The sequence below is a fragment of the Limulus polyphemus genome, unplaced genomic scaffold (genome assembly GCF_000517525.1).
Source record: "Limulus polyphemus unplaced genomic scaffold, Limulus_polyphemus-2.1.2 Scaffold1355, whole genome shotgun sequence".
Classification (NCBI taxonomy): domain Eukaryota; kingdom Metazoa; phylum Arthropoda; class Merostomata; order Xiphosura; family Limulidae; genus Limulus; species Limulus polyphemus.
The window spans coordinates 192,244-216,634 of NW_013666965.1; the positions used below are offsets into that span (position 1 = coordinate 192,244).

At 32.4% G+C, this 24,391-nt stretch overlaps 1 protein-coding gene across 3 annotated transcripts in view; it reads right to left on the minus strand.

The window, feature by feature from the left end:
- Positions 1 to 6: 6 nt before the first annotated feature.
- LOC106463236 (fatty acid synthase-like) overlaps positions 7 to 24,391 on the minus strand; it is a 60,100-nt gene continuing 35,715 nt past the window's right edge. For all 3 annotated transcript variants that reach the window (XM_013923232.2, XM_022390680.1, XM_022390681.1), the window contains exons 9-29: positions 23,365 to 23,595; positions 22,028 to 22,217; positions 20,952 to 21,181; positions 20,399 to 20,703; positions 19,199 to 19,578; positions 18,709 to 18,960; positions 17,656 to 17,826; positions 15,152 to 16,361; positions 12,828 to 12,979; positions 11,917 to 12,129; positions 10,967 to 11,296; positions 9,895 to 10,014; positions 9,193 to 9,315; positions 8,740 to 8,972; positions 7,679 to 8,029; positions 6,346 to 6,589; positions 5,867 to 6,112; positions 5,145 to 5,578; positions 4,376 to 4,648; positions 2,913 to 3,167; positions 7 to 1,997 (exon numbers count right to left, since the gene is read on the minus strand). In XM_013923232.2, the coding sequence (XP_013778686.1) occupies positions 1,884 to 1,997; positions 2,913 to 3,167; positions 4,376 to 4,648; positions 5,145 to 5,578; positions 5,867 to 6,112; positions 6,346 to 6,589; positions 7,679 to 8,029; positions 8,740 to 8,972; positions 9,193 to 9,315; positions 9,895 to 10,014; positions 10,967 to 11,296; positions 11,917 to 12,129; positions 12,828 to 12,979; positions 15,152 to 16,361; positions 17,656 to 17,826; positions 18,709 to 18,960; positions 19,199 to 19,578; positions 20,399 to 20,703; positions 20,952 to 21,181; positions 22,028 to 22,217; positions 23,365 to 23,595 (6,057 nt within the window). In that variant the 3' untranslated portion in view covers positions 7 to 1,883. The remainder of the gene's footprint in view (positions 1,998 to 2,912; positions 3,168 to 4,375; positions 4,649 to 5,144; positions 5,579 to 5,866; positions 6,113 to 6,345; positions 6,590 to 7,678; positions 8,030 to 8,739; positions 8,973 to 9,192; positions 9,316 to 9,894; positions 10,015 to 10,966; positions 11,297 to 11,916; positions 12,130 to 12,827; positions 12,980 to 15,151; positions 16,362 to 17,655; positions 17,827 to 18,708; positions 18,961 to 19,198; positions 19,579 to 20,398; positions 20,704 to 20,951; positions 21,182 to 22,027; positions 22,218 to 23,364; positions 23,596 to 24,391) is intronic.

Consider the following 24,391-nt stretch of genomic DNA (forward strand, 5'->3'; position numbering starts at 1 on the left):
ATACTAACAAAAGTACTGTACAAACAAAACAATAAACTTAGTGGTCACAGCAATATATTTTTGATAAATTCTAAATTGGTTTTCTGTGTAGTGAGTAACATACAATATCCTTCTTGAAATGCTCTATCTTCTAAGTAAATGTGTTAAATACCAATTCAAAAGATACACAGCTAAAACTGATCGTTTGTTTGTAGTTAAGCCCAAAGCTACACAAAGGGCTATATGTGCTCTGCCCACCACGGGTATTGAAACCCGGATTCTAGCATTGTAAGTCCACAGATACACTGCTGTGCCACTTGGAGGGGGGGGAGGTTAAGATTGATCACAAAATTTTATTCCCTACATACAATTCCCCCCCTCTTAATCACTTGAACCAATTTCTTGGAAAACAACTATTCAATTTTTCTCGAACAACGTGCACACGTTTCATGAAACATCATAAATGGGATTCATTGGTAATGTTCCATCACCAAAAACAAGTAAAATTATATACAAAATAAACATTTTATTCAGTAACAATTAATTCACATTTGTCAGCTTAACCTCTATATTTGAAGAAAAAAAAAACCTTTGAAATTATCATTCTATACTAATTTGCATACATAAATAATAAGTGTCAGAGAATTAGATTGAAAAGATATTCATTTTGACAAACTGCCTTGTAAAGAAAAAAACAAGATATAAAAAAGTAAAACTTTCCAGCATTACCTCAGAATAATCAGACATTGTGGTTTGATCTATTTTATGTTTTGATATAAAGTCATGTAGATACACTTGCATCAGTAGAAAGTAACCAATTACCAACTTGCATGTCAACCATACGTATGAAACTGACAAAGTTTTTCATATTTTTTTGAGAATAAAATTTGCAAGAAATTGTACGTATCTATATCCACAGGCATTTGAAAAAAAAAAAAGTCTCTTACACACATGCACGCACCCATCCTGATTAAGTGGTCAATTTAACTAACACTGACCAATGACTGGTTTGCAGTAAAACCTCCAAAGCAAAAAACATTTATCTTTGAGTTCATTTACACTCATGGAGTGGCCCATTTTTGTGATTAAAAGTTGTACACTGTGAAAAAGCTTACACAATTACCTGTGAGAGGATTTCCCTCTCCACAAAAGAGGGAAATATTTAGGTTTATATGCAGATATTAATGAATGTGTAGTGGAAACATTAGTAACTTCTTTCACAGAGTGAAACTTCAGTTTTTATAAATTGAAATCTTTTACGAGTAAAGTCAGAAACTGCACATAGCTCAACAGCCATTACTGGAAGTTTCTAATCTTGGTGGAACACAAAAAAATAGTAAATGATACAAACGAAACTTTGTCTACTCATCAACACATAAGTGGAATATCCCCATCACAGGTTTGTTCCCAAGATTAACATGTCTATTTCTGTTATGGTTTATACTGTGATTAGATTTTATCTGAAAGATCTCTGTAAACAATTACCAATATCAGTTATTGTCTATGCAAAAACAATAACAAAAACAACATAGGTCAATAGATGTAATTATTACTTTTTTTGGGGTCCAACAAAACTAAAGCTCTTTCAGTCCCTCAGCAAGCATGACTTTAAACTTCAATTTACACAAATCCTCCTTAAATCAAGCTAAATCACAAAAGGTACTTTTGTAAAGAACACTTAAAACACAAAAATATTAAGTAGACTCGTAAATTTAAATGCACGATAACAGTTATATTAATTTGCAACAAACTTAAGAACCACAAGACAACTGGAAGGAGTGTTCTAATTACATGTGGAACAGAACAGGTTCATGTCAATTATAACACAAAAGACTGATGGATAAATCTCAAGTTTCCAATACTATCAGGGTTAAAATATTTAGACACTATTCAAAAAAGATGTTTTACGAGTTTAACTGGGTGTTAAGGATGACTGCAACTTTTGTAGCACTAGCTTGCTGAACAAAAGTTTCATGTGTTCCTTCTACAGTGTACACATCAACTTCACCTTCACAGACCTGCCAGAAAAAAAAAGTAGAAACATATCAATAAATCATAAGACCATTATTAAATGTAATAATTATTCTAGAATTTTGCCAGTTCCTCTGGTAGTAGTTATTACATACTAGTACCATTATCAAGAAACTTATAAACACAAACATTACTTGTTTTATAGAAGGTGAACACTAATCTTTACCATCCTAAATATAATGTGTTCACATGTGGTTGAAAATTCCAAACCTATCAAGAAAATCATTAAAAGAAACTAAGAAACATTAAACCTGAGAGCTCATTTAAAATTTTTCACCTTGACCCATGCCATATTAAATTCCACAATTACACGATACTAACACTATTTAAAAAATACAAGTTTTTCCCCAATACCTGAAGCTTTTTTAAAATCTAAAATTGTAAACATTTGTAATGTAGTTGAAAGTCCCAGAATGTATTTATTTTTACCCTTATGTTATGATAGATGAAAACCAGTTTTTCAAGACTGTTCTATTAGCTGTGATTTTGCTATAAATATTGAACTAAAAGTTACATAATACTCTTATCAAACAAACAAGCCAAATAAAAATCATGAACATGAGCATAGATTCATATTATAGAAAAATTTATAAAACATTTCATCACTAAAATATTTGCTTTTTTCATGTAATAATACTTAATGATGCACCATATTTCATTTGAACCATGTCTCATTTACCTTTTATACATTCAACTGTAACCACCAAGAGATTAAGTAACACACACTCACAATCTGTTAAACTCTTTTTGTAACTTACGAAATGCAAGGTCTTGTAACCCATACATAACTCACTTAGATCACAACTATGAGTTTTTTTTTTTAGTATCTGTTAGAGAAATAAGAAATAAACAGGCATGAAGCTCTTCTATAATTCTGTAAAACAGTTAGATTTTGGACGTACCTCACTCAGACCGTAATCATGAAGAAGCTGTGCTGCACCCTGTAATGCCTCGGCAGCCTTGATCAGAGTTACTTTACCAATGTATCTATCAGATGGTTTGTACTGGTCAGCTATTTCTAGTCTGCGGTAGAAGGATTCAACAGCTTGCTGGACTTCTTGAGGATCTATTGGAGCGTGGAGTGTTGATGCAAGCAACTCCGTTGCCAACTGGAGTTTAGATTCCCATGATAATCTTTGGAGCATTTCAGCCTTGGTCTGAATTATCAACACAATAACTTTTTTTCTTTCCACCCTCATAAAGTTTTTAACTGAAGCATAACTAAAGCAAGTGTATTGTTATCCAGTGCAAAAATATTTAACCAATGTCACTTTGCTTTTGTATATTAGCTACAAACAATACTTAATGTGGCAGATCACCCACTCTTTATGGTATAGCTTTCTTGTAAGGTACGTGTACTTTATTTAAATATAATTCTATACTAATAGGTAAAAGTTATAAAAAGGTAAATCTAACAATACCAAAAAATAGTTTATTACAAAGTTGCTGTCTAAGTTACTTAATGCTAGAAACACTAGTTTGTATAATAGTCTGGAGAAGTATACTTGTCCTTAAACATATAGAGAATGATTACACCTATGACACTTTTTTTTAAATCTTCGAAAGTCTAATTGAAAGAAATACTAATCATTGTATAGTTTGCAACAAAACCATATTTTAAACATTATGTAACAGAATTTCAACTATGCTTTTTTGATTTTTTAGATTCTTGCTGCAAAGTGTTTGCATAATACTCGAGTTTAGAGAAAATGGGTTACAAAACAAGTGTTAGTTTAAATGCTATTTATCATTTATGACAAAATCCTCGGAAGCGGAAAACCTTGGTTGCTAGAGCGTAACACCTAATGTGTGCGAGATTATTACACCACAACTGACTCACTGATAACACTTGATCACAGCAAGACACCTACACATAGGTAAGAACTACAAATTCACTCGGTGAATAATTAGCTAACTTAGTAAACCAGTCTAAGGTATGCAAGGGCAAAAAATATTTTATATAAGGATTAGAACGCACTTATTATTACTGATGATTAATTTAATAATAAAGCTAGCTCTTACTTTTCTCAGATGATTGATGTACACTAGTACTGATAAGTTTTAAGTTAAAAAAAACAATTGTAGCATTCGGAGGAGATTAGCAGAATCATAAAGCTAATGAAAAGACGTTTATCTAAAACCACAACCATATTTGTGTGTTAAGGTGTATAATTCCTTAGCTGATGGAGCAACATATATTCCATTGCTTCCATATTGTTAGTTTCATTATGAATAATTGTTAAAATGCCCCTCCCCCATTGTTAGCACTTAAAATGACAAACTTCATGAGATATTATTGTGATTTTGGTAGATAATATTGATAACAATAAAGGTAACATCCAACTGACAAGTCTTCAGGACTAACCTTTATGTAATCTATCGGTATGATATTCATCAAATAAGCACAAACAGCACTGGCATCTTGAAAGTGCTGGTCACTTTGGTCTGTAACCCTGGCTTTATAATGCTGCAGATGGGCTCCAACAAAGGTTGGAGACCCGTCCAGCAAAGTGAGGGATTTAACAACTGAAGGTCCATTCTGATTCTGGAGCTGAAGAGCAATTTCAAAAGCCACAGCTGCGCCAAAGGAATACCCTGCTATACTGTACGGACCTGACTGTTGTATTGCTTGGATTTGCTAGGGGAAGAAAATAAAGTATGATGCAGTGAAATACAAGTCAATATGCAGGTTGAGAAAATACGAGTTCCGTGCATCTTGAGAGAACGTGATGCAATGAAATACAACTAAAAACCTAAATACTGGATTGTTTCTGTGATGAAGTCACAACACCAAGACTCATCTAGCAAAGACCAAACTAACATATGACCTTTAAGAAAATTTAGTTCTTAAACACAGAAGCATCTACCATTATCTAATAAAATATTATAACTTTTATCAAATAATACATGTTTGTTATTAGCTGATGAAAAACATCATTTATGCTATTAATCAACATAATAAGACAACAATACTTAATGCCATTTTAGTTAATTTTCAGCAATGAATGGAAAATTGGCCCCATGTTAGTTTAAAAAAATAGTAAGCATGCTGTAAGTCTATTTTCAATGTGTATAAAAAAATGTGACTTCTAGTAACCAGAATATAAAATTTCTACACTTCAAAGAAAAGATACCTTTAAATAATACGATGCCATTTCCTTAATGCTGGAAATTGGAACGTCATTTGTACACTGCAGCCCAATTACTGGTCGCTGTAAGAGACTTGCAACATTGTTCATGGAAGAAACAAATCCTTCGATAGTGTGTACCACAAACAGAGGAGCTCCATTTTGTATAGCATTCAAATAGACTGTACAATTTTTTGGCATGAGTTGAGTTGGTGGCAAAACAACCTTTGTGTCTTCTTTCTCAACCTGTGACCCTGGAAGTGAAACTTCCCCACCAATTTCTTCAAGTGTCTTCAGGTTAAGCTGACGGATTTCCTGCATGGACATCACAAGATCATAGTCCCGTTCAAGAGTCTGCTTAACCTCAACTCCCATCAGAGAGTCCATGCCTAGCTCTCCAAGAGTTACTTCTGGGTTTAAAGTAGAGGGGTCTTTAACTCCTACAAACAAATTTAAAAGTATTGTATCATTAATATACTACTAACATAATTGCAATCAAATTGTTAAATGCTGTAAACAATATAGATAGCATTCTGTTGCCTTATACTAATTTATACTGATTTCAGGCTAAATACTGTAGGCACAGAAAAGTATAGAAAAAAAAAAAAACATCTTATAGTGAAATAATTTGGCAGAATTATTGCAACATGATAGCTAGTATTTTACACAGACACTTCATTCTTGTCTTGCCTAATGGAATTTTGTTCTGTATAATTGATGAGACTTACCAAGAATACGAGCAACGGTTTCTATCAAATTGTGTTTCCCAGCGCCATCTCCAGCAGAAACACCTCCCTGCTCAGCCCTAACAATGCTGGAGACTACAGGACAGCTTTGCTGAAGAAACTGATCCAGTATAGCAAGACAAGAGACAATCCTCTGTGGAATAGTTCCGCCAATTACAGTATCATTACCCCCCATTGTCTCTTGAACCAGTCCAACATCTCCAATAGCTCCCCACTGTACAGCCAATGCTGGGGGAAAAAAAATTAATACAGAAACTATATTTACAAGTTTTGGATTTCCATTTCCTATGGTATAAAAAAAGAGCAGTTTTCTTTAACAATAATGCATATTTAGCTTAGTGTTTAAGTTCATTTAGGAATTAAATTCTTTGTCTTATGATGCATTTTCAAATACTTTTAAGAAAATGTCATTAAACTCGTACATTCACCATTACAATAGACAACAAGAAAAAACATTAAACCTGGATATCCATCTTTTTTTCTTTCTTCACATATTCTCTCCATTACAGAATTGGCAAATCCATAATTGCTTTGACCAGCATTGCCTCGACCACAACTTACGGAAGAAAATACCACGAACCAGTCAAGTTCTGGACACATTTCACGAGAAAGCTGATCCAAGTTGCTTGTACCATCTGCTTTTGGCTCACAGACTACCTTGAAGTCTTGAGCCGATTGATTCTCCATAAAAGCATCTCGTAAAACCTTCATTCACATAAGCAAGTACAATACTGTTAAGCATCATTATCTACAGAAAAATATCACTTACATACTAAATATAAGCAGGTTTTAGAGGATGAAATATTTGTTAACTTTTAAAAGTTAGTACAATACTGTTAAGCATCATTATCTACAGAAACATATCACTTACATACTAAATATAAGCAGGTTTTGGAGGATGAAATATTTGTTAACTTTTAAAAGTTAGTACAATACTATTAAGCATCATTATCTACAGAAAAATATCACTTACATACTAAATATAAGCAGGTTTTGGAGGATGAAATATTTGTTAACTTTTAAAAGTTAGTACAATACTGTTAAGCATCATTATCTACAGAAAAATATCACTTACATACTAAATATAAGCAGGTTTTGGAGGATGAAATATTTGTTAACTTTTAAAAGTTAATATTTGTTCTATAAAAACGAGATTAAAAAAAACTAGAAAAGGTTTTACAGATTGTATTCCAGTTTTACCAGATGTTAAGGTAATTGGTCCCATTCAGATTTTACCAATAGCGATGAGCTTTCACACTCAACTTACATTTGTATACTAAAGTTTAGGAGATATAAAACCACTATAATCACTACTAATATCCAGCAATAGCTCATAGAATCTATTACACAAACAGTGTCACTTTGACCTTTTTAAGTTTTACAGATGTTAACATTCAATTCTGTGTGGCCATTTTCTTTTTTCTTAAATTTTTTATAACTATTTCAAGAATGTTAATCAGGAAAGTTATCTGATCTCTACGTCACTGATATCTGTATTATTATTATTATTATTATTATAATAGATAAACAAATAAAAACTCATCCTAGAAAAAACTTTTAGAAATAAGTAATCCAAAAACAGCAATCAATACAAAACTTGCAAGTAATGACAAAAAATAGTCCACCAGATAATAAAAATAATTTTTAATTAAAAACTACTTTCCATGTTCAGATATAAAAACATAAATAGTGACCAAAGCCACTGTTCATCTGGTGTGTATGTTTTTTTTTTAGCAGATTGATAAACATTGTAACTAAGTATATAAAAAATGGTTGCAAAAACTAACAACTTACAGCAGCAACATTGAAGATCCCTCCAACTGATCCAAGTTTCATGGAATCTTTCAGCAGCTGATAGGCATTTTCTAAAGAGACAACATTCTGTTTTGAGACAAAAACATGAACTCCAGCATTGTTCCATCTCTGTAAACACAGATATTGGTAGCCAGTACGAACTCCTGACCTTGATGTAACTACAACTTTTCTTGCCCCTCTATCAATTAGCCACTGGATAAGTTCTAAACCAAATCCTCCAAGCCCTCCAATTACAATGTAAGATTTTTTTGGGTGGCATATTGTGCGAGGAATGACTGGAATATGTGCTGGTACTGGTGTCACCATTTTCTGATCTTCTTCATCTTTGATCTAGGTATATATATAAAAACTCTCAGGCTATACCTTACGTAAGATCTAAGCTAAACCAAAGTTCTATTAAAAAAATAAATGTTCCTGTTGAGTTGAAGGTTTTTTGAGGTATCAAAAACCATGGACATAAATACTGAATAATTACCAATATAATTTAACATTTCAGATGGTCGAGACAGTCCCATTTTTCAATATCTATGTTTGAATTTAGACTTCTGGGCATTCATTCATCATGAAACTGACTTAAAAATTAATAAATTATTTATCTTCCTTAAAATTCTCAATGTAAAAGAAAAATTTTAGGCTTCTATAAGATTCTGAAAACTTATCATAAATGCACGTTTCTACAGTAGTTTTTCTTAACGAGGTTTTTAACACCTAAACTAGATATTATAAAATTCGTAACTGTACAAAATTCGTTATAATTTACATAAATAATGTAATTTTCTCTCTCTCTCCAAGAATCTCAAAAGCTATAGTAGTATTTATAGAAATATGTATTCACACAGCAAAATTTATAGAATTATTACATACTAATAGGTGTTAGAAGACTTATTAGGTTCCTTAACAAAAATTCAATCTCATACTAAGTAACCAAATACTCTAATATATCTGTAGTTCAAAAATAAATACTTGTTTCTTAAAACACAATGGCTTATCCATCACCTTAACAATGTGACTTAACAGCAGTAAATTCTATATTTTATTACCTTAATGACCACTTTTCCAATATGCTTGCCACTTGCCATATATCTGAATGCTTCTTCTACTTGCTCCTTTTCAAACAATGCCCTCTGCAAGGGTTTCACTGCTCCGCTTACGATGCCTTTTGCAACAAGCTGAACAATCTGTTTTTTAGACGACTGCATTGTTTTGTCATCTCCAAAGAGTGCATCCAACAAAATGCCATGGAAAGAGATGTTACGAAGAAAAGCAGACATTCCTATTCAGTAAAAGAAAAGCACCATTATCGTCAATTACCCAAAACATTCAGTAGTCGACTAGGTAGGAACCATAATATAAGAATTTAACCAGTAAGAAAATTATGTTATTGTTTTGGAACATGAGAATTTCAGCATTTCTAAAATGTTTGTTTGAAGTTATGCACAAAGCTACACAATGGGCTATCTACATATTTAAAAAAATAATAATAATATTTTTACCCAGTGGTGAATTCTTTGACAGATCGAATTTTCCAATCTCTAGAAAACGTCCATGTTGTGCCAAACATCGAACACTAGCTTGTAATTTTTCTTCAGCCAATGAGTTAAGGATTAGGTTCACTCCTAAATGGTAAAGTTATTCTATTTATACACTTACACACAGTCTTCAATAAATCCGCAGAGACAAAATAGTTTTTTTATTTAAAAATTATGATGTAAATTTCTAAAAACCTCTGGAAAAACACACTAAATTCAAACACACTTTTAATTTAAAAAACAAATTGTCATAAATCATTATTTACAACCAATGCATAATTTCTAACAGTGTTACTTTATATAAACTAATAAAAAATTATTTTTGAAGGGGTAATCATAGTATGTAATACTACTTCAAATAATAATCTGTCCTTAAAGCAAGCCAGTATTCTTTACACTATAAAAAAACTAGTCTATATTCCATTCTTAATTTGTTTTGTAACAGTGTTTTAAAGTTATATTGATCTATCTGTGCTTTTTGTACATATTCATTTTAATAAAGACTTAATGAAAGGATCCCTAAGATGTTTAACATTATTACAAAATGAGAGTATACATCATTTGTACCACGCTAATGTATTTTCTGTACGTCAATAAATTGACAGATATTTGTTTAAGTTCAACTGGTGATTAATTAATAATTAAGGAATAGAAAAAACAGTTCACCTTTTCCATTGGTTGCTTTCATAATGTCATACTCAAATGAAAGATCTCTCGAGTTACTGAAATTCTTGTCTGTTAACTGTGGAAATCGCCTTTTTAGGTACTCCCTCTTCTCTTTAGATCCTGTGAAACATACTTGCTGATGAAATCTTTCAAAAGTTGTAAGCTACATTTAAGCATATGCATACAGTTCAAAAATATGATACTCTACAACCCAAGTGCTTTTGAAAGGCAGACCTTTCCTTTTCAGGTTCAAACTGGAACATTCCCAGTTTGCCCCTGAAGAAGACAGGTACACCTTTCAAAGCACTCAGGCTGTAGGGTATATTGTTTTTCTTTTAAACTGATTTCTTAAACCTACGTGTTTTTTTGAATATCATGAATATATACACACACACAGTAAAAATCTTTCATCGGTAGGAAACGAATCATTATGTGATCTAACTTGATCAAATTCTCTTTACTTCTAAGATCAACAAGCAATGAATTCTACATTTTCACTTCAAGAAATCAAATAGATCTCTATAGGCACTTTATTTTTTCTATTTTATTATAGACAGTTATGCAACAAAATCAAGAATGCAGGGGCTGCATTTAGAATTCTACATTACACACAGAGGAAATTAATAGAATGCACAAAAATAACAGCATTATGTTTCCAAAACACAGATATAACAAGACCTACTGGTTCAAGTTACCAAGTTTTTTTTTGTTATGTCATGCAACATGAAAAATGTCCACTGCTCCAACCATCCTCTTAACTCTTTCAGCACAGGCTCGGTCCCTGGGACCGACCTCGTATCCATTTTGTGCTTGTTATAGTTTTCATGCTATAACTTTTAAATTAGTAAGCACAGGTTCATGAAATTTGGCAAATTATGAATAAACATTACAAGACTTTCATACACAAAATATAAATTTTTTATTATTAAGTTTTAAGGTTTGTTAAGCAATGTTTTGATAAATATCTTATTTTTGGATAACTCTTACAATAAATTTATTAAATAAAATAGTTTTTCTTTTAATTTTAACAAAATTCTCATCCGGTCAGCCATTGCTGTACAAAGTGACTTACCTACAGTAGTGAATACTTCACATTCCATATGTAAAGCAATGGAGATAGCTGCCTGACCAACACCACCACTTCCAGAATGCACAAGTACAGATTCACCTTCCTGAAGTCCTCCTCTCACAACAAGGGCATAATAAGCAGTTGAGTAAGCTACTGGAACAGTACTAGCTTCCTCAAGAGTCCAACTATCGGGAACCATCCACAAAAAGTCTGGATCCACAAGTACAGTCGTGGCTAAGCCTTTTGCAGGAACAAGGCCCATTACCCGTTGTCCTTTCTCATTTCTTCCAGCAAATTCAAGACCTAGAATACAATCTTCCATGGCCAAGTTTCCTGTCAGAAGAAAAAAAATGTAAGTTCTCATAATAGTTCCGCAATAAACTACAAAACTTAAAACATTACCAAAAAGTATGAATAAAAAATAAGCCCAAGATACTTCAAAATATATTATCATTAACTAGTTTAAACTTTTCACTTTGTCATGTTTAGTTGTAATACATATAAAGGAATGGTTTAACTACATGTAAAAAGCACAGAGTTTAAGAATAAATAACAGATCAGTTGACTAGAAATATAATTGCCACCCACTAACTCAATAGTAAGTCAGTTGACTTATAACACTTAAAATAGAGTTTCAATACCTGTGATGGGTAGATCGTAGATTGCCCATTATAGCTTTACAACAAACAAGCAATGTATTTAAAATACTTCTCAAAAACAAAACATTATATTCAGAGCTTTTATGAATCAAAACATATATTTTTAGTTACGATTCTTTCATGATATAACTTAAATAAACTAGAAGTCTCTTTCATCTCCGTTTCATTCCTATTCCAAGTATTAGAGCCTCTTCTAATTATAGGTTTCATTCAAATAATTTTAATAAACTTTATCACAAGTGTTAGCTGATATAAACAAATAACTTGTCAAGCATCAGTAAGATTAAACCATACCTGGCAAAGCATCAGGAGGTAGTTTTCCAGTAGCCAGCATAATATCTCGAAAATTAAGTGGAGCATAATATACATAACAGAGTGTACTTTGTCTTTCGTTGCTTAGATCATGGGAATATTTTAGTGGAGATTCAAACCACCGTAGACTTGAGAGGTCTCCTCTAGTCATAACATTCAGTAAAGCATGTTCAGTTTTAACGATCTCTGCAACATCTGTGCAAGTTTGAAAAAAAAAAAAAAGTTTGGAAATTTTTAAATGAAAATTGTACAGATCAGTTATTTCAACATCCTTTACCACCAAAAAATAAAATAAAATAAAATAACTTAGCAACTAAAATGCTGTCAGTATGTCAAAAATGCAAAGTAAAACTACAGTAGTATAGTACATAATGAATACAAGATTTCACTTGTTAATTTAAGCATCAGGCATAAAACTAGCAGAAGTGAACCAAAAACTCATTAGGATCACAACTTTAGATAGAAAAATTCCTTCAACTACAATTTTTTTATGAAAGAGCTAATCTAGAGCTTATAGTTACATCAATCTGGTCGTAAACATTATCATTAAAAAATATATATTATTGGACGGTAAAATTCATTAACTTGAAATCATATTTTCAGAATTTTCATCCCAAAATCAATTAAAGATTCTTTTGCAATTACAAGGTTTTAGAAATAACATGAACGTGATACTAAGAATATCTTTAAAACATTTTAAATTAAGATTATGAGTCACTATTTTACAAATGGCAAGTATAACAACTTATAAATATGCCTTCAAAAGTTTATTACAGCTTTCATAAACTATCACTAAATGTGCATTTTAATACCACGTATGGTAAATATAGGTTTTCAGAGTTGAGAAATCTCTTAGCTGAGCAGAAGCAGACCTAATATACGAGGTCACCTACCTCCTGTAAAAGATGTGTGTCTAAAAGAACCCCACTGTCTGTTTTTATAGACATTCATTACAAGATCTTTCTTTAAAACATCACTGAATCTTGGATCATTGAGAGTGAAAGATGAAAGACTGGGTTTTATTTGGTCAGTAATCAGGATGCATCTGCAAATACAGTAATAAATACCTAATAAAAAGGAACTGGTTAAAATTTAAAGTCACACAATGCTTACCTAAACCTATAAAAGTAAAATGTTTGTTTGTTTGTTTGCCCACAAGCTACACTGCAACCTTTGGACCAATCTCACACAAACTTTGTAGGATGATACATTGAATCAAGTGGCATGTAACAGGGTAGCTATTAACTCAGCCCGACCTATCCTGGGCTATGCTCACAGCAAAGATATGTTTGTTTAGCTAATGACTCCACAATTTGGGACCAATTTTTATTCTTAAACTTTATTTTGAGTTTTTTTATTGGAAAACGTCAAACATTTACATTTTTGCCAGTAAAAATGACAACTAAAGCACAAGATCAGACCCTTAAATCAACCCGGGCTACATCTGAAAATTCCTTGCTCATCACATGGTCAATTCTGTGTTAGATGTTCAAGAGTAGGATCACCAAGAAATCTATTTTGGCCTAGGAAGGAGGAAGAACTTCTAATGTGATCTATGAAGATGCACCCAAAATATCAACAAACACTGAGGCTGTAGAGAGGGATTAGTAAAAGTAATAAAGTAAAGCAAAGCCAATTATGTGTGAAATAAACTATGCACATAAATAAAAATTATTGATGTAATGTATTAGTTCCATCCCTACATTTAATCCTTATAACCTCTAGATGTAGGACAGGTGCCTAAGCTTGTATAACATAGACATTAGATAGCATTGGAAATAAAAAAAAATATATATATGTAAAATTAGTAGGCCATACCTTCAGGAGTAATGAATATCCCCACCCCTTATGGTTATATAATAATAACTATCTTGATCCACTCACATTACCCCCTTATGGTTATATAGTAATGACTTATCTTGATCCACTCACATTACCCCCTTATGGTTATATAGTAATGACTTATCTTGATCCACTCACATTACCCCCTTATGGTTATATAATAATGACGTATCTTGATCCATTCACTTTATCCCCTTATGGTTATATAATAATGACGTATCTTGATCCATTCACATTACCCCCTTATGGTTATGTAATAATGACTTATCTTGATCCATTCACATTACCCCCTTATGGTTATGTAATAATGACTTATCTTGATCCATTCACATTAGCACTGTATTTCTTACACATGGCAAAAGTATATTTATATTATCCAAGGTTTCTATAAATATAAGTGAATTTTTAATTTCAATTTGAATTTTTCAAGTGAGTAAAAATTTTTCTATAAAGTCATAAAATTATCAAACATATCTGCTTAGTTGAAGTTTCTCCAAGCCTTCCTAGTCAAAATAAATAAAACAGGATAAAGTGGTATTAGGATTAACCAAGAATCCTCTAAGCTCACTAAATTTTGAAATATTGGGATTACGGCCATCAATTTTGTTAACAGTGAGGGTATCCAACTGATAAAACAATGCAGTTCTAACAATATAGTAAAAGCAATACACTAAATAGTGGATTCCTTTTTTTTCTCTCTTTTATTTCTCATCTATACAGTCAATTTATTTTGATCAGAAGTTCATATTAATTACTAGTAATCTATCTATGTGGAAAAAAAACAAAACATACTGTTACTACAGCAGAATTCACGTGACGCTGGTAACACGTAATGAGTATCTAGAACGTTCGTGAAGGCTTGAGCATTTATTAGACGCCCTCTATTTTGTACATATAAGACCGGCGAGAAGTGATGGCATAGATAGATAATTGCGGACAGGCAGAGACGGACAATTGAGTCAAGCGCGGTAGTATGTAAAGTGCGTGAATCGTTTGTTGTAAATTATAGTGTGTGTTTAAGTTAAAGTGACTGTGGAAATTAAGTGTATTGCAAAATTGAATTGAGAAAGAATAAACTAGATTTATTTAAGAAAAGACTTGTATTGTTGAAGTTTCTCTGAAAGAATTTCTACGAAAAAATTAACAAACGAACACAGAGACGTAACAATACTAATAAACAACTACATACATTACTCACATATTCTTAAATTTTCATTTTTAATACAATTTACACTGTTTACTTAACAGCTTTGCAACTCAATTAATACAATGAGCAAGTTTGCATTTACTTTAAGAATTCAAAGCTGGCTACACTTTCTGTACTTAAAATTTAAAAACATTTACTTTTAAATATGTCATATCTTCTTAAACCTACCGTAACTTATTTCCACCTGGTTCCTGACGTAAGCAGTTTGTCATGCCCACAATTCCACAGGTAGCATCATCAGAAACCAGCCAAATGTTGTGACAACTAGGCTTTTGTTGATTTTCTAGGAGTTGGTTCTTTAATTTTTCAACCCAAGACTCATAATCTCCAGTTTTTACCTGGATGACAGTTTGGTCTGATGGTACAGCATCTGAAGGTCTCCTCAATAAGTAAACAGAAAAAGTCAATCCAGCAGACTTGTGAGAGATTAGTGTTAATCCCTGAGCTCTGAAAATCTCCTCCAGAACAGATTCCTTTTTCATACTGATTGGAACACCACAAACGAAGTGAAGAAACCTTTCTGCTGGAGTCATGTCAGTTCTTTCTATCACCAGCATAAATCCACTTTCTTTAAGAAGTGAAGAGAATGTAGCTACTTGGTTTTGTAAGTCATCCTTACTGCTCAAAATATCCCAGGCCACAAGAAGGTCACAGTCATTAAGAATGGCTGGGGCAGAAGAAGTTAGATCCCACTGGATTGACTTTACTCCAGCAGATGCAGCCTCGTTACTAACTGCTTCAACATTAGGGTGAGCAACAATATAGTCGGATTTTAAAAGAAAGTTAGATGTGTGTAATAGTTCATGAATTCTACCACAGATAGATTTCAATCCACTCCCAACTTCCACTATTTTTAACTTTCTGCTAGTTGTGTTTTCTAGAACAGTATCTAGTGGTACTCTCAAATTCTCTTCCTTAAGTACTGATGTTGTTAAAAGATCCTTCTGAAGTTCTTCCTGACATCTGTTGACAAGATTCTTGGCATTTTGAAGAAAATTAGTATCGTGCGGCAGGTGCCACATTTCTGTCAACACTTTAAGAAGTGCGTGGTTGTTCGAAGCAGTCTGTATGTAATTGTCCAAGATTCCATCCGTTGGTTCAGTAAATCCATTTAATACATCGGTAATTTGAGCTTTGTTTTTACCACTGGCCTCCAAGATTCTACGAGCCACCGCCGAGCAAACTTGGCTGTACTCTTCCAAGTCTACATTGCTATTATTAACACCAGTATCAAAGTAAGGGATGAAGGTGTACTTTTCCAGTAGAGGAACATTCTGCTGTGTCTGACGACGAGGAGCAAGACTAGCCTTAATTCCTTTCATTTCTACTCCACCAGATATACAGATATTGACATACTTATCTCGCACCACCGTTAATGCTTTAAAATGCAGAAAGAACATTTGAAATTCAGTCATTTATTTTCTCACACCAATCTCAAATCTAGAATAATTTTAATATTTTTCATAAAACAAATACAATTCACTTTGATATGTCAAATTCAGATCAGTAGAAAATTTAGAAACATCTTAAGTCAATACATTAATCTCCAAGTCTGATAAAAAGATATGCACATCTGCAAACACTACAAGTTTAATTATAACTTTACAAACACAGCATAATTCATAATTGAAATGAAATGGATAGGGTTTATGCTATAGACAGTAAATCAGTCAATAATATGAAAATGGACAGTTTCAATGTAAAACCTAACATACCAATGCATTAAAATAAACATGGTTGTGTTTTGTTTGACTCTGGGGAGAGGTACCTCCAATTTCTAGGCCCCTTTTGGAGAATGGCCACAGCACTAGTTTATTTCCCATGCGATACTACAGTATCGGTGCAAACAGTTTTAAGTATTTAATTGTATATGTAAGGAAGTTCATTGAAATATGCATGTCTAATTTGTTTTAACTATTTTCACCACAACATGTTTTTTAAGTATGAAATGGATGGTTGTGAAAAACAACAACCATTTTCACATGTGTTTATGCATGGATATTCATAGGTACCCTAACTAAAAAAAAGATGTGATCGCATCGAAACTTATGAAAATTGTAATAACTGTCAGTTTTTGCCTTATCTTAACAAAAGTGGTGCCAAAATGAAGCTTGTATAATAGCTTTAAATACTGTATGACAATTTATATCATTGGTATGATTAATCTGGCATCGTGATGAAATATGCCATTTCTGAACATGATTATTTTAAAAATTTATACCCTAACACTATTTATAATATTTCATCGTTTCAGGTTCTCTTTGGTAGAAGCCACAACTGCAAAAATTACGTTATGAATAAATAGCTTGGCCACACACATCTAAAATCAAAATTGTCCAATAACCTAGGATTACTGTCAGGCAATGAAGCTCAGACAGCACTTACTCAAAATGTTGCAAAATAAATTATTTTAATACAGATTTGTGACAAGACTATTTATTCACATAACTTTCATTTTTTAATATCTTGCAAAATGTTAATGTAGCAATAACATTTTACATCTAATTATTAAGATGTATCTTACTACATGCAAATGTTGCACAATCCTTGACTGTAGTTACATCTACTCATACACTGTTGTTCAAGGTAAGAACTTACGACACATTCAAAAACACAAGAGTATACAAAATTAAAGATTAAAATATTAGCATTACTTAAATGTATACACAAACCTCCTTCTGATTTATCAGCCATGTCTTTGTGAACTTTGGGGTTGATTGCAACAGATTGGAGTCGGGTAGGAAGGAATAATCCCCTATTACGACCTCCAAGAATTGAAAACTGAAGCATTGTATCAAGGAAAACCACCCAGTTATCAGCCCACTTTAATTTTCCCTGTGATCCTAGAGGACAAAGACAGTGATCAAACATTAAATCTCACAAAATATAATTTTATAAAAATAAACCAATAATGTTAATCGTAAATAATTTGTTACATTTTTCTTCTCATTCATAGATAAAATAATAATGTAGAAATAACAGTCTGCTTCATACTAAATAATACACTATTACATACAATACACATGTATGCAGCTCAACACAAGAGAGAGAGAGAGAGAGGATGCATACACGTGTGCTGTTCTTAAGTCCTCAAACCTGAGCGGATGCTACAGGCATCCGACCAAAAGTCTCAATTTACCCATTCGACGGCGTCAGATAACATTTATGTCTCTTTGGCTGAAAACTAATCTAAACCATGTTGTTATCCACCTTTTATAAATAGGCTGGAAAGTTTATAAATTATGATGATAATTATCAGGACATCATGAAAATAATTATGGCAGAATGCAAACAAATAATTGGTTTAAAAGAATTAACAGAAAATACTCTTTACATTAATATATAGCGTTTAGTGCAAACATTTTTTTCTTCTCAAGTACATTTGAAACACAACATACCAAAATATATTCTGAATCAAACCCTGAAAGGGTTTTAGGAAAATAAGTTTCACAATTGGATCATATATTTTAGCGTAAAAACAATATGTTTAAAGAGTTGTACGTGCGTGTATATGTATGTATTACTTATAACATTCTCAGTTTATTAATATATCAAGTGCAAACTAATAAAATCTTGATTTTTTCAGGAAAGAAGAACAAAAGTATTTGTGAAAGGATATAAAACGTAACTGACAGATATTTCTACATTTACTTTTATCATTTTAAGACGAGTTTATCGAGAGAGACAGTGTCAAACAATGAAGAAATGGAATCCCATCAACTTACCGTTCATGTCAGATTCCAGTACACCTTGAAAAGTTGGCCCATAATCATAACCTCGTAGCCTAAGTTCGGTATAAATGTCTTTAGAGCTTAGTATAGCATCTTCGCTTTTAGGAGTAGGTAGAACAGTGTCAGTCATTTTCATAACTGGGTCATCAGGACAATAGACACGTCCACTTGCAGCTACAGCTCCACCTTCACAAATCTCAAATTCTCCCGTTATTTCCATGACGTTGACCAACAGCCTCACCACACCTAATGGAATAAGGAAACAAAAATAAAGAAATGAGAGAAAAAAAAAACAAACATGATGCCTAGTCTAATGTAGCTGTGATATACTTAAAGGATATTAACTATCACAGTATACAGTTATAAAAAAAAAGGCTTTTATTAAACCAAATGTTACTTTCAAGTAGTTTAGGAAGTTTGTTTCTTAACATAGCTAACCTCATTAACACATATATAACACACACATATACTTAATGAAGCTTACCATTTTTGGGTAGTATAGTTGCCCGGTGAAATGAAACATTTTCAAAAATAACTGGCATTTGCTCAAATGTCTGGCCTTTGACCCTTGCCAAAGCCTTCCATGCCAAAAGCATGTACCCGGTTGCTGGAAAGAGTACTCTGCCATCAATGCAATGTCCAATTAAGTACTGATCTGGAGAATCCAAAGCAGACAAATCAATTTCTACAATGGACTCTGATGAATGTCCTCCACTGAAGAACTGGTCCCATGTTGTTACAGTCCATGATTGAGAGTGGTCCCACTGAACTAATGGGGAAAGCATGGGAGTTCCTGGGGACACAGGAAAGCTAACAGTTGGGTAAAGGTTTTCTATGGCTGGGTTCAAACCACACATATACATCCTGATTTAAAAAAAAAAATCAGTTTTAAAAAACGAGTATCTGTGTGTGTCTATACACATAATACTGGCAAAAATATTGAAAATTTAACATCAATCTAAGTGAGAAGTTAAAAAACAACAACAAAAAACAAACTATAATTACTCTTTCTTTATAAGCACAGCATTCAAATACAATTACTTAAACTTTTACCACGTCAAAAAATGGCAAGGCAGGAACACTACATGATAGTAATTACTAATAGTAATAATTAAATTGCACCTCCACCCCCCCAATCATTTCTCAGAGAATCACAAAACTCTCACCTGGTCATAACACGAAACTAAATACTGAAGCAAGCAGAAACCATTAATTTTATTTATAAGCAATGTTAGGATATCAGGCAAAAAAAAATAAGCAAGGACACTAAAGTGATGATTCAATATGGAAAATTATTACAAGTTTTAACTTTCCAGTGTATCGATTTATACTGCTATACACTTTCAGTTAGTCTCCCCTATTTTTCATGTTTCATTTAAGTAATTTTTTTCCCCACCATTTTGTTAGAATGATTCCGATCCAAAGTTTCAATGCATATTATGCAAGATGATTTTACACAGATAAGGGCTGGTTGTACCACACATTGACCCCATGCCTAAAATTTTGGGAAAGATAAAGACCCACAATGCTGTACTCTCATGTGGGACAGCGGACATCATTTAGTGATCTCGAAATTTTTAGTGTCATAGGTAAACAAAAGTTAAATAAATACAAGTTATTTTGATACATGTTGAGATTCCTTATTCAGAGTAGTTGACTCTGTGTTCAGCAGTGTGCAACTCACTTTCCAATAGAAGATAAAAAAAATTCCATGTTGTTGTGGTGCTTCCTCTTCATCAGACCAATAAAGGAACATTCGGAACCAAGAGTCCTCTTAAGAATAGATTGCAACAGACAATGTGGAGCAATCTCAATTGTTACAGCATTGTGTGGAACATGCTGCAGGGCCTCGTGGAACAGTACAGGTGTCACCAAGTTGTTCATATGGTAGGCCACAGATGACAGCTGAGCTAAAGGCTCTTTCCATTTAGATTGGGGAATAGATGAGCTAATCCATCGTGAGCTGCGAGGTAGTGGGTTCTTGATGATCTATTAAAATGTTCATTTTCAATAAAATTATATATATTTTTTCTTCTATCTTTTAATAGCCAATGACTTCAGTGTAATCAAAGAATATTAAGATTACTGAGCACTCTTCAAAGACTACTTTTAATCCACTCTTTCTATCTTATACATTACTACCTAGTTTCATTTATCCAATAAAACAATTGTAAAAGCTCTGTGTGGACAAATGACACTTAGTAAACTTGGCAACTTTAACAGATATAAGAACTTACTTTTTCTAGAGCACGAGTTAGGGTTCCAGTAATAGCAACCATATAAGGGCTATGAAAAGCTATTCCTCCTGTAGCAACTTCTCGAGCAAAGATATTCTCAGCTTTCAACTCTTCAACAAATGCTGCCACTTTTTCAGCAGGACCAGAGATCGTAACAGTGTCCTCGGCATTGTGACAAGCTGGAATGACTCCTTCTGGACAACGACGTTTGGTTTCTTCCCATGTTAATCCTAGTCATTAAACAGGCAACAAATATTTTTAAAAACTTATAATGGACTGTGTGTATACACATATGTTATTACTTGTGTGATTAAAGCAAGTCTTAAAAAACAAGTTTCATATATATATATATATATATATATAGAATTCTTATCTTTGTCACTTTGCTATTTTTTGTTAAAACATCATTCATTTGAAAAACAAAACAAAAAAAATATGTTCCCATAAAACAGAAGGGTTGGTATCAAAATATATCTAACATAGTACATGTTGGAATTAAATCTAAGTTAACCATACTTTTATGGAAGTAGCTTTTCAAGTCTTCTTCACTGCAATACTGAGACAGAAATGTACACAACTAAAAATATCTATTTTCCTGTATGTATTACCATTATTTTATAATGAATAAGATCTCCACAAAGTGAACATTAAAAATAATAATAATAATAAAACTAATTATTATTTTTTAATATGTGTGCGATCAAAGTTTCACACTTACAAACTAGCCTGCCACAACATAACACAGTCTAAAAAAATTAAAACAAGACAACAATAAATATTTGAGAAAAAGTAAACATATTAGACAGAATCTAAAAGGAAATAAACTTAGAAAAGAAAGGGTCAACTCAATTTACCACCAGTGGTGTAATTTTTCTCACTTAGCTTTGTCCCATATTTTGACTTACTGTATCCATAAAGTAAATTTCTCGTTTTGTTTTTAATTATTCCTGAATTGCCTTTTGATCAGATTCTTGCACAACCCCATGCTTATGATTACATAAAAAATCCCAAGTTGTTTACAATAAAACAAACAAAAAGAAAACTGTAGTTAGTCGCAATCAATATTAGGCCCTTACCAACAGCAGCCATGCCTCCCTTTGGAAAATCAGCTTCTTCCACACAGCGTCCTCTCCAATATGCGGCCAATACAGTTTGTTCAGCTGTAAAACATCCATCAGCATATGCACACCCAAGTTCCCCCACTGAGTGACCCACAATTCCATCTGGCTCTATACCCAAGCTTCGTAAAACATCAATCAGTGCAACCTAAAGGAAACAATTCATTAGCACCAACCACTCCCCCTCATCAGAAGTAATACAACAGAGAACCTTTCGTTCTTAAAGAACAAATCTCCGAGTTAAGGTTATAATAACTACATACCAAGTTAATTAATATATTTATGTTATGAACTATCTTTACACTACCTAAATTTAGTACTTGCATTAAAGAATTTATGAAATAAAAATGTATTTCACATACTCTAATTTGGTGCTTAAATGATGCAAAAATAGGCAAAATTATTTGAAAATTTCTTTTACAATCAAAGTACAAAAGTGAAAGTCCAAGAGGAATTCAACAGGCTCATCAAAAACCATAGCATCAACTATTAAGCATGGTTAATTTAGAGTCATAAATTTATAATATTGTGATGTTGAATGTGTACAAGATCTTGAAAAGGCTATTTTTTTTTTGTTTCGATAATGGATTTACTTTCTCATGTAAAACCAGCGAGAATTATTCTCTAAGTAAAGTAATCATTACCATAAAGTAATTTAACTACAAATGAGTTAAAAAGTAGAACATTACTTAATGTCTTAAATTTATAAAATAAATTGTTTGGTTGTCACATTTACTGTGCATAATTCATGTTACAAAAATTTTCTAATACTGGTGCGGTGCAATTAATTCAATGACTAAAAATTTTTTAAAAAGCTAACATCATACATGAGCGTCCATGTTTGTGGTGTTAGCTCATCTTACAACTTAAACTTCACATTATACTTTAGAATCAGGTATAATAAATGGTGAAAACAGAAATGTCAACAAAGTAAAAAAAAATCAAATCCAAATATACAGTTAGATAAAATTATTTTTAATTTTGTACATTTATCCAACTTATGGGTAAATATGAGAAATCAATTGATTCCAATAGCTTAGTTGTGTTTATTGTACACATTCGATAAATGTTACACTTCAATTACTGCAACTTGTACTGGTGTCATTGTACTTCTTAATATATTCAATACATGTTGAACTTTAATCACTGAAACTCGTATTGGTTTTATGTTATGACCTGATGTCAGAATAATTGTATACTTCAATTTCTTTTTTGTATTAGCTTTTGGCATAACTTTTCTTAATACTGTCCTCCTCATACAATTTTCTAACACAATGTGTTTATCAGAAAGGTACCTGCACTGCAGCTATGGAAACAAATGATGCAACTGTGCCTTGAGGTGACTGATCAGTATCATCCGTTACAATTCTCAGCAGGTCAACCCCATATGGTGAAAGAATACCTGCAGTCTTGTGTAGAGAGTTGGCAAAAACCTCAATACTCATCATGTCACGACACATTCCAAGCCACTGAGTTCCCATTCCAGAACAGATGTACCATACGGGACGTTTTTCTCCTGGTGCTCTCTGAACACAATAATAAGATTATAAATATAAAAGAACAAAAAATCAACAACCATTCTTCAAAACAGATTTTTAATGCTTAAAGCTATACAAATAAATCAATGCAAAATCAAATGCAAAACAAACATATGAGAAAAAGTGCTTTGTTTTGAAATATAACTGAAGCCTTCCTCCCTTATTTTAATTAAGGTAAACAACAGATCTTGATATGTCAAAAAGTAGAAGTAAAACTTGTTTTCTTCAACAATACTGTTCTTTATTTTACATACTGTTATTACAACTAGCATATACTTTGTAAACATTGCCAATAAAACTTCTATTCCTGTTCATTAAATTCCTTAATAATAATAATGTTATATGTGTGTGTGTGAAAATAAAGATGTCACAAAAATGGCTTCTTTTTACCAGAAGTAACAGATTCAAAACAAAAGATAATACATAAAAAAAAAATGCTAGCTCTTCATCCATTTGGTAAAATGATCTCGGTTGTACAGATCGTAACTTATTACCTTATAAAAGAACAATCCAATTGCAGTGCAACATAACCATTACTGTTCACAAACTCCCATTACTTGTATATAATCTTTACTATGTTTGGTTGAGTGGTCTATCTAGACTCAATCTTGTTAGTAGTCATACAAATTATTTATCAGTAGTTGGTTGTTTGATGTGGTAGGTGTAAATACTTTATGCCCCCCAACCACCTGCTGTGACAATGTTTGCTGCCAAATCATGGTGATGTAATCTTACATATACGTATTTATGACAAACAAATAAGACTATTTGCAGTTATTCCTAA